Below are 16,752 nucleotides of genomic sequence, written 5' to 3' on the forward strand. Positions count from 1 at the left end.
AACTTGATTTTTAGTCAAAGTAGATTTGGTGTCCTGTAGGAATCCTTTTACTCTCAGCAAGGTATTATCATAAATAGATTTTTAGAAAGTATATGAGGCGTGCAAGAATCCTTTATCCTTTTTCCTTTATCTTTTTTTTCTTTATGGAGCATTAAGTATGATGAAGTTTGTCTTTAACATTCAAAAAAAATACAGTCCATGTATACTTTGACTTTCTCCACCCTTATGCTTATTCTTTCATATCCAACATGTGCAGCTCAAATGCTTGCAGGATGTTCTGTGTTTTTGGATTTCCTTGTGTCTTGGCTTGTCACAGCTAGAAACTGCAGGATAGCCTTCCACTTGGCTGGCACAAAGCATTTCCACCACTCAGAGAGAATTTGAGGAATTGGGCTGTGTTTCTTTGGAGAGCAGAAGGAATTTACAGGTCGTCTGTGAATTGCATTTTTGTTTTGTGGGCATGTCACTTAAAATGTTGTTTTGAAATGTTGAAACATGTTGATCAGAGAGGTCGTGAGACCTCCAATCTTTGAGATGCTGAAAATGGGCCTAGACAAGCTGGTTCAAGGGAACTTGAACAGGATCAGAGAGAATCATGGAGTTGTTAAGGTTGAAAAAAGCCTTTAAGGTCATGGAGTCATCCATTAATCCAGCACTGCCAAGTCCACCGCTAAACCATGTCCCCAAATGCTTTTAAATACCTCCAGGGATGATGGCTCAAACACTTCCCACAGCAGCCTGTGTTCAAGTGCTTTACAACCCTTTCCAGGAAGAAACATTTCCGAATATCCAATCTAAACTTGTTCCCCAGTGTAAATTGCAGCTATTTCTTCTTGTCCTGTCACTTGTTACCCGGGAGAAGAGACTGACCCTCACCTGGTTACCACCTCCTTTCAGGCAGTTGCAGAGTGGGATAAGGTCCTCTCTGAGCTTCTTTTCCCCAGACTAAACACCCCCAGCTCCTTCAGCTGCCCTTCATAAGACTTGTGTTCCAGACCTTTTCCCAGGTCTGCTACACTTCCTTGGACATGGTCTAGTATGATTCTGTTCGTTTCTGCTTTTGCAGGGCAGAAGGGAAAAAGATAGACATTGAAGACAGTGTGGAAGCTTTAAAAAACCAGCAGTGTTACAGATAAATGTACATTTTAAGGCTGGCAAAATTTTGCTAGCTGATTACTTTTATCATTGTCTTTGTGATGTTATAGGACAGTAAAGGTGTTAAAATACGCTGAATGGTTGCATCATGCTCTTCTACCTTGCAAGACATTGCCTTACTGCATCTCCACATACCTAGTTTGCTTTGTCAAAAGAATGCAGACCTGAACTATTTACTGCCCGTGTCCACCTTCTTCACCTTAAAGCTTACACCAACAATAGGCCTGGGCTGAGTACTGTTCTGAAGGATGAACTTCTTTAAGCCTCTTCTTGGATTTTGCACACCGAAACTCCCAACAGCTCTTTCTCCAGCCTTGTCATTGCCAGTCAAAGGCTATAGGTGGCCTCATCCCCACCATGCAGTTTGTGTGGGAAACTGTGTTTGTAGGGCTAATCTTCTTAGTCAAGGGTGGCCTACTGGAACACATCTGTGATGTTGCATTTGCTATTGATGTGATTTTTCCTTGTTTCTGAATGGTTTTGACATCTGGCATTAACAAGGTAAGTGCAAGTGTACTAAGAGAGATCTCTTACTAGTAGATGTAAAAAGAAAGTCACACACACAAGTGGTTTTCAAAAGAAACAAAAACAGCTTAACTGTATTGACAGAATGCTCAGTTTGGTTGAAACATCCCTAAAAATGTTGGTGAAAGAAGCCAGTTCTGTGAACTACAAAAGGCTGTGTGAGGTTCTCTTCATCTCTCAGAGAAGAAAGGTTCGAGAAGCAGAATCACAGTGGAGCACTGCCCTGCATCCTTGTGGGTGTAAATGAAGTAGTAGATTTTGTAGCCCAGTGTTCTGGAGTGTACACATTCATTTACAGGTGTGAGGGGAGAACATGAGGTAATTAAAATATCTAAGTTATTTTCTGCAGAAAATTATGGATGTAAGAGTAAATTTTACTTAATCTGTCTCTTGGAAGACTGAGGAATTCATCTCAAGAGAGGTCTTTGATACCGCATTTATTGAGATATAGCTGTCTTAAGGTATTGAGATACAGCTGTCTTAAGTGGGATCCCAGCAAGTTGTGTGAGCATGGAAACACTGAGATGTTTTTTTTCCAAATCACTGTTGGGAAAGCTGATCAGCTACTGCAAACTGCTTTTATTTATAAACTTTCTAAATGTAGTTGTTGTTGGTTTTTTTTTCCCCCCGAACAGCCTGCTAACTACTCCTTAACATAGATCCTTAAATGTCAGGGTATTTTTTAAATTAGAACCAGATATTAAAACCATGTTTTTTTGCAGTTGAAATTGAAACCAGCTTCACTGTTTGCTATGGAAACAAGTTTTTAAAACAAATCTGTTCATGTGTATGCTGTTGTGCCAATCCATGAATTTATGTAACTTGCAGTTTTTTTCATGCCTTTTTTCAACCAGCTTGTAGAAAGATAGGTGGTGCAGAACTTATTATAGTCTGTATTAAGCCAGTAACCTATATCTGTATCAGAGGTATGTGCCTATTGTCTCACTGGATTAAAGAAAAGAGAGGGCAACTGACACAGAAAGGTATTCAACCTAATTAAAGATAGGAGATTTCCCCAAATTTGTGTTCCCTGCCATTTGCACATGACATGTTGTGTTTTATAATCCCAACATTACTGAGAGTTAGGAAGAGCTCGGGTGCTTTAAGAAAAGCACTGCATCATGCTATTTTTCATACTCATTTGTCAGTTTAAGTGTGTATTATTAAACAGCAATTTTGAAATTAAGTTTCATGAGTCATGAAATGCCATATAGCTATTTTTTCCACAGTACCCTAACTATGTTCCTTATAACTTCCTTACAATTTCCAACAAGAAGTTCCTTACAGCTTCTGGAGGACAATTATCTGGAGCTGAGCATCTCTGACCTGCTCAAAGAGTCTTCTGGAACAGCTGTGATGTTGCCTGAGGGATCATGTACTGTTACTTAGGCTGAGACCAAAATCCTCAATATGTCTTGCCTTCCCTAAACTGTGCAGATTGTTCTAAAGGAATTACTGGAGCAATTCAATTGTAAATTAGTTGCTAGAAGGTAGCAGAAAATATAAAAAATGTTATAAAAGTTGAAACAAATCATCATGAGCTGTGCTGTCTGTTTTTTAAAAACTAATTTTTCTGTGTGTTTGTTGATGCAGGCCACAGAAACATTGTTCCGAATGGCGGTAGCAAGAGGAGCTATCACACCTCTAAGACATGGAGAAGTAAGGCTAAGTATATCTATTTTTTGTTTCTTATTTATGTGTAAAATAATGCTTTATTAATATAGTGTTTTATAAATACCTGGAAGTCATACTGTCTTCAGGTAAGTGAAGAGAGCTGGACCACATAAAACTCGCATACCTACATTCCAGTATTGTTTTAAAGGAGAACAGGAACTTAAATACTGCCTGTTAAGAAATGAAGTATTTTTCAAAGAATGCTCTATGCTTCTCTTTGCTTCAGTCATTACTTAGCCGTATGATAGAAGTGGCTCAAGAGAGCCTTTCAGCTGCTTTGCCAAGGGCTGGGCTCCAGTTTTTCACTGAATTTTCTCTATTAAAGATGGTCAAATCTAGAGAAATTCACAGGAGGTCAATATTTATTACTGGATAGCTATGGAGAGGTTACTTCATCTTTTGTTCCTTTTGAGAAGTAGTAACTTCATGTAATATACAAAGTACTAATGCATCAATTATTCCAGAGAGGATAAATGTTTTTGAATATTATGTTGCTCATACATGCTTCTGTTTGTGGTGAACATTTTTTTTTCCCTTCCTTGTACAGTTTTATATCTGGTCAACATGGTTTTGAACGTTGATGATTAAATATCTCTAATACGAGTTGGTGCCATTTATACTTAGGTTGAATTTAATTTTAAAAATAAAATACTACAGTCAGTCATGATGCTGGAAATGAGGAATGATCTGGGCATTGCCACAGCTGAGTGCTACAGTGTGTGGGGTTTTTCAGTGTTAGAAACATCAGTGTCTTTTCATGGTAATATTATTTTGATAAAATTCCTAATAAGTTTGCAAAAAGCTCTTACAGGGACACACTGTTCAGTCTGGAATCTTGACCTACACTGACTCTGGAGTCCCAGCTGTGCCCTAAAATGTTCCTTATGCTGAAGAGGTTGCCTTAATCTCTTTTATGTGACAAAATAATGTATTTCTGCGTCAGTGTCTGAAGATGTACCTGAGATATCATGTCCTGCCATTGTCTGTAGTTTTAGCTTTTCTGAATATATGGGTCCTCTCTGAATTTTGTGTGCTGCTATTTTCTACAGAGGAACTGCTATTTTCTACAGAAGTGTTAGTTACCTAATATGTGCATCCTTTCCAAATTCCCTGGTTAGTTTTTTTTTTTTCCAGTGAGAGGTATTTAATTTTCTATGTTTTAATGACTAAGTTGCTCAAAAGGTTTATGTAGTTACCCAGTCAGTGGTGTGAATTATAGAAAAAGAAAATTATTGGTTTTCTTAAAGAGTAACTAATTGTACTGTTTGCAATCCAAAATACTGGGACAACCACAGATGTAATGATGTCTATTGTGAATAATATTAGTAATTTCTGAATCTGATACATCTTCTGTTGGGCCAGTTTAGCTCACTGATAAGGTAGAAAAAAATTTAATTTTTTCTTCAGATATTCTCTCTGATTTTTTTATCCGTTAAACCACCTCAAAGGCTGGAGAGGAGTAGAGGAGAAGCAGTAACATAAGTGGTGAAAAGATGTAACCATGGTTACTAGAAAGGTAGTGTGAGATAGTCAACTTCATGTTGGTGTATGGTGTCCTGTGATATTTTTTCTGAGGTATTCCTGGAGCCTCGGTGGAAATGCAGATAATTTATAGATAAAACATGTAATAATGGTCCAGAATTGGCTTTTTGTGTAAGAAGGCAGTGGGAGAAACAAGAAAATACCTTTTTCTCTCTTGTATTTTTATTGGACTTTATGCAGCAGGAAATATTTTCTCTCAAGGGAAATATTTTCATTAAATTCCATTGTGTAATTATAATTTACTTAGTCTGAAAATGAGAAATTATTTTATTTAAATAAAGCTAATTTTTCCAGTAGAAATATATAGTTATCAAGTCAGACTAAAAATTTTTTTTGCTCTTCCAAGAAATTGCTGGATGTTTGCACACATAAGTAGAAAGTGAGCCAGGAAAAAAGTTGAATATGAGCTAAAGTTGACTGTATTCTGTTTGAGAAGTGTGAATTTGGCAGTGAAAGTCAAAACAGAGAAAGTTTTTAAATGGAAATTTCAAAATACTTAGGCAGCAATCCAAATGTGCAAAAGTTCTGTTCAGCTTTCACATCAGCACTTAAAAGTGTAACACCATTTAAAATTTGAGAGAGGGTGAAACTGTTCACTGCTAGAAGGCAAGTCATACCTATTTGTTTTAAATTAATAAAAAAATGGCAATGTTCTTTCTATACCACTGAACAGATTATTGTGCAAACATTTCTTCTACAGGCAACACAGGATGCATGAAAAGCTGTCCATTATGATCCAGTTGTCATCCCCAGGTGGATTTATAAGTAATAATATTGAATGTCCACTGCAGTCCCTTTTATTTCTCCTTTCAACATTTCCTCATTCATTTGGCCTTATAAGTCCTTATGCATATAGAATTTTTATGTTTTTCATTTATTTTCCTTGAAGAAATTGAAAAATGAGGATGTATAGATTTGGTCTTTCTACTTTTGCATGTGATTTATAAAATCACTGTTAAAGAGTTTGTATAATTATGCTGCCAAAACTAATTATAAAAATTGGGTGCATAGTGCCAAAAATTATTTAACTGTGGAATATTCATCATAGAGGTTCCTGAGGAATCTTTTCAGCAGTTCTCTTGCTCCTGGGAGGGTTTAAGTGTAGTAGCATACTTGGGAGGGAATCAAACCCAGAAGTAATTCATTCTCAGGATTTAATATGTTGTTGTCTATGTGAATTAGTTATTCCTGTCAGTTATTTTGTTGTGGGGGTGGCACATGAGGCAGAGCCGTATTCATTTCTGTTACCACTTCTAGCTGATGCCTAAATGATCCAAAAATTGTGGGAGCAAATGTGATCACACCAAATCCCATGGCTGTGCTTCTCTCTGGGAATCTTAATATGCATTTCATTAATAACACAAGGCAGACAGACTGTGGTTGGCACAGCCGAGAGCTGTGCATTTGGGGAGCCTGGACCTGGCACCACCTAGAGAGCCTCTCCAGCTCTTTCTTCTGCTTCTGGTCTTCATGCAAGAGGCTCAGATCTGCTGCCATCAGTTCCTCTCAGTGTCCAGTCTCTGCCAGACAGGCCTGCTCTCTGTGCTGGCTGATAGGGCAACAGTGATGGGATTGAGGAAACAAGAGCAGCACCAGCCTGCCTGCTGAAATGATGACAAGAGGAATACAAGGAGGCTCCTGCTTCAGAGGTGACTTTTTGTGCTTTCCAGTTCTGCATTCCTGAAGCCTCTACTGCAGTGTGCTGTCCCCAAAGGAGAGCTGTAAGGAGGAGTAAGGGTTGGCAGCAATGGGCTGTGAGGAGTGGCTGGGTGCATGGTAGCAGGATAGAATACATTTGGCACAAGCTGAGATCAGTTCAGTGACTATACAGAGAGAGAGAACTTCCAGAATTTTACTGGAAATGACCAATTTTATTCACGTTGTGCCGATGATATACCAGAACCAGTGTGTCACGTAGGATGTGGATATCCTGTGGTGATGCTGAACAGGAAGGAGAGATCTAGTTAGGGCAATGAGCTCACAGGTCATTGATGGTCTCAGGCCCTGTAGATGAGGGAAATGGATCCACACAGAGAAGGAGCAGGGGGATAAACTGAGAGGGTGGAAGCCTTAAATGGAAAAAAATGCATGAAATACATAGGCTGACAGAGCCAACAGATCTAATGGTAGAGTTATGATTCCCAGAGAACCACAACTGGTACTAGCCATGCATGACCTTTGTGGCTGTTAGCATAAAAATGTAAGCTTTTCTAGCCTAAAATGGCTTACTGCCTTGCAGTGTAATACATGCAACTGTATGCATTGCTATGGCAGTACATACCCATGCTTGAAAGAGGATTTTGTTGAAAGGAGACAAGTTTTTGTTTTTGTTTAAAGCAATTTTAAAGAGATTTCACCATTCTTTGTGTTTTCTATAAATTCCGTAATGTGAATTGTGAAGTTTTATGAATTTAGCCTAGATAGCAGTAAAACGTAATTTCTGTGGATTTGTTTTCATAGTTAATACCAGGGATGTGTTTGTGATACCACACTTAGCAAAACGTTGAACAGGGGGATCAGTAAGGATCTTTGAAGTGTGATTTCTTTAATATTTGTACAAGTGGATGCATAACAGTGGGAACAGCAATATGAAACACTCCTTCATGCAGCACTGCTTTTCGTTCTACAGGCATACTGAAAGAACCTTGGACAGGAGGGTACATAGTCAAAGTGACATTACTGCCAGCTCAGGTTTTCCTTGCCCTCTTTCTTCCCAGTTCACTGTACCAGATGAGAGTGCAGTGTAGACTCCTGGGAACTCACTTGTGGAATTATAGTCATATAGATGTGAACCTTTTGTATTATTAACAGAAACTGTGATTACTTTCTTCATGAGAAGGAACTTCTTAATTTTGTCAATGGAGTGATTCAAAAGAGATATTATGACACTTGTCATCATATTTAGTTGTGTAATGTGAAGATGACATGGAACTAAGTATTCATTAAATGATAATCTCCTCCATATAAAGGATTGTTAGTCTCTTGAATCTTATCCTCTGGGTTTTTCCTGTCCTGGTTAAGGGTTGTTGTAAAAAACACACAGAAAACATGTGTGTTTTTTAAATGTAATATGTTGCAAAAAGTGTAAATTTAATTTAACCAAATTGTATTTCTGAATATTCTGTAAGATCCAAAGTGCCAGTAGGTTTCAGTATTAATTTCTCATATAAAATTACCCCCTTATATTTGAAAGGTATTTGCAAAACTAAAAGAAAGGGTTTGGTTGCAGACAGGTGAGTGCCTGTTCATCTAAAGTGAGGTCCCTTCTCTCTGTCCTAAGAAAATAATCTTTAATTTTTAGCTTTTTCAAAAGAAATGTCTTTAAAAAAATTAAAATTGAAAAGGTATCCTATAAGAGGGTTCTGAACCATCGATTGACAGCTCAAATTACTGGCATACATAGTTATACCTTTCTCATTAGTGAAATCTATTTTGGAAGTAGTATGGAGCCTGTCTTTTATAACTTCTTGTGAAGAAGAAGCTATGGATAAAATGTATCCTCAAGAATAGATCTGTTTTATAATCCTTTGGCTTAAGGTTTTGGTTTGGGGCATATGTGTCAGAAGTATTTTAAAATAGTACTGGGATCTGGAAAATTCTTCTGGCAGGTCACAATGGGTAACAGTTCAAAGGTAATTTAATTGCCAAAGACTGGCATACCTTATCTATGTTATCTGGAAGTAAGTCAGAAGTAAATAATTCTTCTGATTAAATGCAGTGAAAACTAAAGCTTGATTGCAGAGAGAGAGACACAGAGAGACAGAGGTTGAGAATGCCATTGAACCCTGGGGAGGGAAACCAGCAGATTGCCTTGGAGGTGTTCTAGTGTACAGTGTTCCAGTGCTGTTTTTGCCATGTGTTCAGTTGTGTGAAGGTGTTATTTGTCTAGCTTGCCCTGGGTTATCCATTTTAAGTGGTCTATGGGTTTTTAATTAAGTTTTAGTCACGAAGAGGAAGGAAAATTTGTTTTAAAACCATAGTTGAATATGAAGAACTGTTCTGCTCTTCTAAAATGCCATTTGCCTCGAGATAATCTGTTACTTACTAAAAATCATCTCAAGCCTTGACAGAGTATTGACCTGCCCTAAATAACTTTAAAGTGTTGTGATGGAGTTAGTTTGTTAGGGAATGTGAAAAATTAACGCACTGTAGGAATCATGTCTGGTGTAAATTTAAGGTAGAAATATCTGTAAATAAGAGAGTGGTTACATTTCAGTGGTTATATTTCAGAATATGGAGAGGTGCCACTGAAGAAAGGTAGCACACAAGTTTGGAAACTCAGAGAACTTGAATTTCATAACAGAAGTGAAATAATATCTAGGTAACTCATGCTTTGTAGTTTTCTTTTAAGTGTATAGTCTGAAAATTAGAAAATATAGTCTGTCTACTTTTCATGGGGTGGAACAATAGAATTTAGTACTTTAAGCATTTAGCATATTATGCTGGGCATTATTATCATTGTAATTTTCTTTAGTTCAAGCTCATGGTATGTATTTGTCTTAGAATAGTCTTAGCTTCCCTTAATGAAGTGAAACACCAGGCTAAAAAGTAAATTAAAATATGTCCTTAGGTATTCGCCAAGTGTGTTTCACCACGAAAGTATTGGCAGGGAGTAAAGTAAGGGGGGGAGTTACCTATTTTAAAGAATTATCTTTTTTTCCCTTCTTTAGTACTTGCCTATGTATTTCAGATTTCTTACTCTTTTGCATCAACAAAGCAGCTAGTGCATGGTAAAAGTAGACAATAAAAAATTATGGCAACAAAGCTAAATGTAAGGAAATGTATTTAGCTCCCAATCTAGTTTTTTTTAGACTTCTATGTCAGGGCCTTGGAATGAGGCTGTCATTTTGCTTTATACTTCAAATCTGTCCCCAAAATTGCCCCCTGCAACTCCATTGTTCTCCATTGTTCTCGACAAAAGATCACGTGTAGGGAGATTTTTACTCCTGTACATGAGGAAAGGCAGAGTAGGTGCTGCTGGAGCTTGGTGCTTGAATAATGCTCCTTTCTCACTTTGGTGGTATCGATACTGTTGTATGTTAATTCATTCATCGAGTTGAAGAAATAGGCAACTGCAGGAAGATACTTAACCTGATAAAGCTAAGAATTTGTTCACATTCCTTTAGAAACACTCAGCATTTAAGAACTTCTTACACTTAAGAATGCTGAGTGTTACTAAAGGATACATGTAACTAATTCTTAGTTTTTGTGCAAGTTGTTGGAAGAATTTGCCCGTGTCTAAGTGCTCACCATTTTCACTAACACTTTGCAGTGTAAATATATATGCGAGTCAATTAAATCACTGCTGTATGGACAGTCACAGAATATAGAATGGTTTGGGTTGGAAGGGACTTTGAGGAACATCTAATTCTGTCTCCCCCCCGTCATGGGCAGGGTCACCTTCCACTGACCAGGTTGCTCAAAGCTGCATCCAGCCTGGCCTTGAACAGTTCCAGAGATGGGGCATCCACTGCTTCTCTGGGCAACCTGTGCCAGTATCTTACCACCCTCACAGTAAAGAATTTCTTTCTAACATCTTATCCAAATGTACTCTCAGTTTGAAGCCATTCTCCCTTGTCCTATCACTACAGTGCCTGGTGAAGAAATCCCTCTTGGCTTCCTTATAGGCCCCCTTCAGATGCAGATGGTTGGTATGAGGTCTCCATGCAACCTTTGCTTCTCTAGGATGAACAGTCACTTTGAAGGATGAGTGTCTTAATTTTAGTGTAAATGTTAGTTACATTCAATGATTTTCAGCTAATTAAATGTAAAACAGTGTTCTTATTCAATTCAAGTTATTTTATGCTTCTTGTCCATGTGTTAGAATTACTAAAGTAGTGTTGAAACAAGAAGTAATAGTCATATTTGGTAACTTTTAATTGTCCTGTATGTTAACAGATTGCATAAATCAAAATGCGGTTAGAAATGTCATTTTTTGGGTTTCTGAAAAAAAGATGAATGTGCCTATAGTCAGTGAGAAAGCTTTTTCCATTCCATCCCACCTAGACAATAGTCTTGTGATTCTGCATGCTACTCTATGTTTAAAGATCTAAATTTTCAAACATTTTTCTGTAGGTATAAAACTAGAATGATCCTACTTTTATTTGGCATATACTTGATTAATATTATATAAAAGTTAAAATTTACATACATTTCTCTTAAGCTGTAGAAAAATCATATTACAATACCAAGGGTAAGCAGTTCCTGCTTATAAAGGCTAAGGGTTTTATTGTTCTTTCCAAAATGTGAAGATATGGGAAAATACTGTTGATAGGGAGGTTTACTACTAGGATTGGGAACTGGTAACAAAACTAAGGTATTTCTGGTGTGACATTATTTGGTGGCAGGGGGAAGAGACTCTGGAGCATTTCCATCACGTGACAGGTTATGGGTGAGCACAGCTGGCTTTTTTGGACACTGTAATGCTGGTAGTATATTCCAGTGATCTGAAATTATTTAAAACTTAATCTTAGGCGTACTTCCTTCTTTTTAAAAACTTCTATGCATTTGCCCTGTGAGACCATCCCTGAGACCACCTAAATAACAGCATGAGAACAGGAGAACAGTCTAGCCTGACATATTTAGATATCTTTATGATTGTTAAGGAAGTTATTGTTATGGGCAAGATCAAATGCTGTTGCTCACTGCTCAGGAGAGGGTACTCAAGAATCGGGAATAGTGGATGTTAATGGAAATTAACATTGGTAAAGTTCTGTAGTAATAGTCTGCACTGTTTCATTGTAATAACCTATTGTAATATTTTTACAATATTTAATCAGTTAGGAAGGATTGTATTGTATTTCTTGACTGATATCTCAGTGCAAGGTGATTGTGATGGGTGAAAATCTGGTCTGCCAGCAGCAGGAATGATAGGGTGCATGAACTGCTGGAACAATTCTCCCACTCTGAACCATGAAACCAATCTGTTCCTGGCAGCTACAATTTTATGGAAACTAATTCTTTGTTGATGGAATCAGGTGAAAAATATATGGTTCTGATTAGCAAAGAGTCTGTAGAGTTTCTTGGTCATGGAGAACATTCCTCTGGCCATGTGCATGTGTTCAGATGTGTGTGACTACACATATTATTTATGTTACATATTTATCTTCCTATATTAAAAATGATGGGCAGTTCTGCTTTTTAAAAAAACTGGTTTTTAAATATTTGTATTATGATTGATAAAATAATAATTATTAAATATATGCTTATTATGGTAGAGTGAATATTCAGTTTTATTGTTCTTAAGTTTCAGAAACTCAAGCTTTTAAACCCAACAACCCTCAAAATAATATTTAGTAGAACTACGTAGCAAAAACTCAAATATGAACCTTTTTTGAAGTACCACTGTTTTCTGTAGGAAATATGTATTATACAAGTGACTGCTTGGATAAAATAATGACTTTTCATTTATAAGTATCCTGCAGAGCTGCAAAAAGTAAACCGGTATCTGCAGTCTGCCTAATGGACTGCTCACCACATCACCGCATGCAATTAAGCATAAGTGATTTTTCTGCTCAAGACAGCCTCAAGACTGATTTAGCAATGAAACTTAATTACTTCTAGCCCTTAGAGAAAATGGCTCAACAAGGTTGAGGTTGTTGGCAGGGCAGTGTGGGAAAGCTATTGCTGCAACTCCCTTCCCCACTTCTGATTTTCTGTTTGTAGTACTTAAAGCACAGTTAACCTTCAGTTAAGCAAATATTCCCACAAAATCGGTGCATTTTTATTTCTTTTTTTGTTGCAAGGCTAAATAAAAAGATAATGAAACATTGCAGTGTTTTAAAAGCAAGCATTCTGATCGAATCCCACTGCTTCAGACTATGGGTGAAGGTATTCTCTGCTAATGGAAATGAAAACTTAAACCTTAGTTCTCAAATGCTTAAGTGTTAGTTAACCATTCTGGCCAGAGAAATCTTAAGCTAAAAGATAAAGGTAAATGCATTTGTGCTTCTTGACAATTCAATATGTTATAGGTAAATTGTTCCTTTATTTTGTACTGAGGTTACAGGAAAAAATTCTGTAGGAAATGAACATTACCAAAATAAAGAATCATATTAATAAACTACCTTATACCCAAAATTGCTTCATTTGAGTTTTTAGGAATGTGTTATTTTTCAAGGAAACAGGAACTTTAATTCTGTGACTCCAAGGAATACAAGGAATACATCTGGAATAACAATTCAGAGGGACATATGGCATCAATTGGCTTGTATTTTCCTATATGGGGGTTCTGATTGAAGTAAGAGGGAAAAGTGCTCATTAATTATGTGGGATTAAACATGCAAATACTATGCTGTTTTGGAATTTATGTGCCATATTAAAGAACTGTGAGTATGGAAAAGATGTGGAAGTGGAGCAAAGAAAATTAATTTTTCTGTTAGTTTGCTGTGCCAATGACTTGCTTTATTTCTGTAGTATATTTTTCACCTTAAGAGGTTTGACTCCCTTACTCTTATCTCTTCATGCAGAGAAATTTCTCCTTCGCCTCTAAGATTGTAATTTACAAAAATACGCAGTATTGCAGTTGTAATTTATTAGATAAATTTCCTCCTTAGTAATGCTCCAGGTCTTTTTCCTGTTAACAGCTCTGGACATATTTATCAATGGAAATATTCATGGTAACAAAACAAACACATGCCGAAATATTTGCAAGAGGGTGCAGCATGAGACACTAATTCCCAAGGGCATGTTTAGCACATGCTCTAGTGCTTTACTCAGTGGGAAATGAATTTAAGAGTGTGTATAGGTCTCCTTGATTTTAACAGTATTTAACCAAACAAGCGACTTAAGCTTCTTGCTAGGCAGGAAATAATAATTTAAGCATGTATTTGAAGGGTTCTTTATTTAAATTTTACTTTTTTATCTTAGGTCAGAGCATTGAAAGATTCATTGGAATCATCACTGTTTTAGCCTTATATTTAGAATCTCTGGAATGGTTACCAACCTTGGCTTATATTTATTATATTGTGTTATATATATACCAATTTTTTTAAAGTTTGAGCTTCTCAGGCTAACATTTTCTGGAGTAATGAGGATGGTGGTTCCCATCTGTACTATGCAATGTCAGTTTTCCTCCTTTCATGAAGGAGGAACAAAGTCTTTCACAAAATCCATCATGTGACAAAGTAATGAGAGATGGACCAGAGACCTGAATTACAGTTGCACCAGCAATGTCTATCAGGAACTACCTGAACTCTGTAAGGGACACTTGCCTTGGACAGTAAACTACCTGAATAAACTTGGGAAGAGGCTGGGAAAAAAATGAGTATTAACATCTCCTTGAGAGGCTTGGGATAGGTAAGTGACTGCCTGGGAGTCCGACAAGTACACGTGAAAAGTAAGCTTTTGCTCTCTTCATTATATAGGCAAAATGCCACTCCTTATTTTGCAATAGGTCATGCAGCAGATGTACTTAATTCCTATCATAAACTAATTAATGGGGTTACCTGCAGTGAAAGATGGTCTTAATAACCACGTGGTCTCCTGCAGTTTTAGGTTCTGGTGGAGATGGGTCCACTGGCTTGGCAGCCTCTGTTCTTTTCAACCATCCAGGGATATAAGGTGATGCTCAGGCTGCCCTGGAAACTTCATGCTAAAAATTTAGGACTAATAATATTGTTGGGATATAAGATAAATCATACTCTTTGTCTACCTCTTGAATTTTGCTAAAGCTTGTAAGCTAAGTTTCACACCTAATTAGAAGAAACTCTTTTATTGGGTTAACAGTAACAGCCTTGCTGCCTCCTTTTGTTCATTGCTGAAGTGTTTATAGCAAAGGGAGAGATGCATTGTATTCTTTACAGAGCTCCTTTCTGGCGGGTGCTTTGACTCCCTTTCATGTTGGATTTTAAATCTCTGTTACTTGTTTGTAAGAAGAGTTCAACACTTACGTAAAATTTACTTCTCTGAATTTGCACTGAGCTGTCATTTTGCGATCTGTGCAGGATGGAACTGAACCGAGACAGATGTGGAAATATTTCTTTTCAGTAAATTATTTTGTACACAATGTACTCCTCTCTGTGGTGTTCAGTACAGCTCCTCGGACTTCACGTAAATTTAGGACAAAAATGTAGACAAATAAATTTCCCTGTGTCATCTGCGTGTCCTTGAACTCAGTTTCACTTTGAAATGACTATGTGAAGAGACCACGAGTGGGTACAATTTTCCAGTCATAAGGAAAGTGCTTGGAATTCCTGACATTTGAAAGTGTTCACATATGTTTGAAAAAATGTGAGTGTTTTTTTTGTTTTTTTTGTTTTTTTTTTTTTTAAAAAAAAAAGCTTTTAAGTTGCTGGAGCTCAGAATTTTTATGTAATCAGGTCTGACCCTGGACCTGTTTATCAGACTTAAAGAAAGTGCTCTTCACTTCATTTGAATGCTAGTGGTGATGTTTAAAGGAAAGATTGACTTATATCTCTTTCTATGTTCTTGGCCACCAAAGATCCTTAAGTTCATTCTCTTGTTTCATCTTGAATAACAGAGAGCCATTTAAAAGTAACAGCTGGTGACCAATGTTTTCTGAGGCGGTGATTATCAAGAAGTAATTCCTGTGTGAGATGTCTTATTTTCCAAAGTACGTTCTTCCAGCAGTGAACTGTACTTGTGAAACTGGCTTAAATGAGTATTATTTTGTACTCCCAATATAAATTATTTCAGTTCCAGTGTATGCAGTTTCTACAAAAAGCATTTGGCATTGAGATGCACAAAATATTTTTATTTTTTTAATGTGTCAATATGGGAAATACCATTCTAGGTAGTGGAACTTAGTTTACAAAGGACAGAAATAAAGATATTTGATTCTATTGACTAATAAATATTTTGATGTATATTAAAATACCAGTGCATTATTTTAAAGCTATTAAAGTGCTGCTCAACAATGGACATGGTGACAAATAGCTGGCTATGAAAAGGTTCCTGCCTTGGTCCCTTATCTCAATGCATTTTTATGCCAAAAAAATTACAATTTGAGGTTATATTACTAATTCTGGAGTGAAAAGTGACACCTGTTTAGCATTTCAAATGCTGTACTTATGTCTAAAGCAGACAGAGTAGTTTGTGCATTTGAAAGTTATCTCTTTGCATCTTCACCCTTCCCCATTTTTGTTTTCTCCAGTATTTAACAATCGGTTTTTTGAAGGTGCTATCAAGACTAAGTCTTTTCTAACAGTAAGTAGAAAGAGCCTTTCTAGAGCACATTTTCAGCTTCATCCCCAGAGTGAGAGCTGTGTCAGAAAAATGTGGTTGTTGCTGGAGTGGTGCTGGGAGAACTGGGCCAGCCTGTTGAAGGGGGACTCTTTGGACTGGTGTCACCATCTGATCAGAAGACTGTGTGAAAGGTTGTCTGTGAGTTACAACATAATTTCTGTGCTGCCTGCTATTAAGATGTCTCCAGTCCCACAGCGCTGAATGTGAAAGGTTCCCTAAGAAGGGATTTTAGGAGAGTTAAACTTAGACAAAGCTGCTTTTATTGCTGAAATACCTCATTCAGTCATTTTCCCAGTATAGATGAGAGTTCAGATTTGTCTCCATTAATTCCCTCAGGGTATCTTAAAGAATTTTATGCAAGATCTCTAAAAAAGAAAGAATAGTATTTCTGTTTCTTATGTTCTTATCTGGCATAATACTAAACTTTTGAAAATATACACATTAAACATTTAAGGATACAGTAATGAACCAGAGTTGCTTCAATTTTTCTTTGACCCATTCCTGTATTGTAGGCAGATTATAGTATCAAAATACTGTAGTAAATCACTTAATAATTGAATTCTTTATTGGTATCTCAGGAGTTTGAAATTCCTTTGGGTTTTCCCACCACCACCTTTGAAGATAAGGACTGATTTGTCATGTGTTACATGA

At 36.9% G+C, this 16,752-nt stretch overlaps 1 protein-coding gene across 1 annotated transcript in view; it reads left to right on the forward strand.

Moving 5' to 3' along the window:
* TMEM135 (transmembrane protein 135) overlaps positions 1 to 16,752 on the forward strand; it is a 159,638-nt gene that overhangs the window by 65,121 nt on the left and 77,765 nt on the right. The window contains exon 5 of the mRNA XM_059838523.1: positions 3,274 to 3,339. Coding sequence (XP_059694506.1) covers positions 3,274 to 3,339 — 66 coding nt within the window. The remainder of the gene's footprint in view (positions 1 to 3,273; positions 3,340 to 16,752) is intronic.

Source organism: Haemorhous mexicanus, chromosome 2, assembly GCF_027477595.1.
Source record: "Haemorhous mexicanus isolate bHaeMex1 chromosome 2, bHaeMex1.pri, whole genome shotgun sequence".
Taxonomy (NCBI): domain Eukaryota; kingdom Metazoa; phylum Chordata; class Aves; order Passeriformes; family Fringillidae; genus Haemorhous; species Haemorhous mexicanus.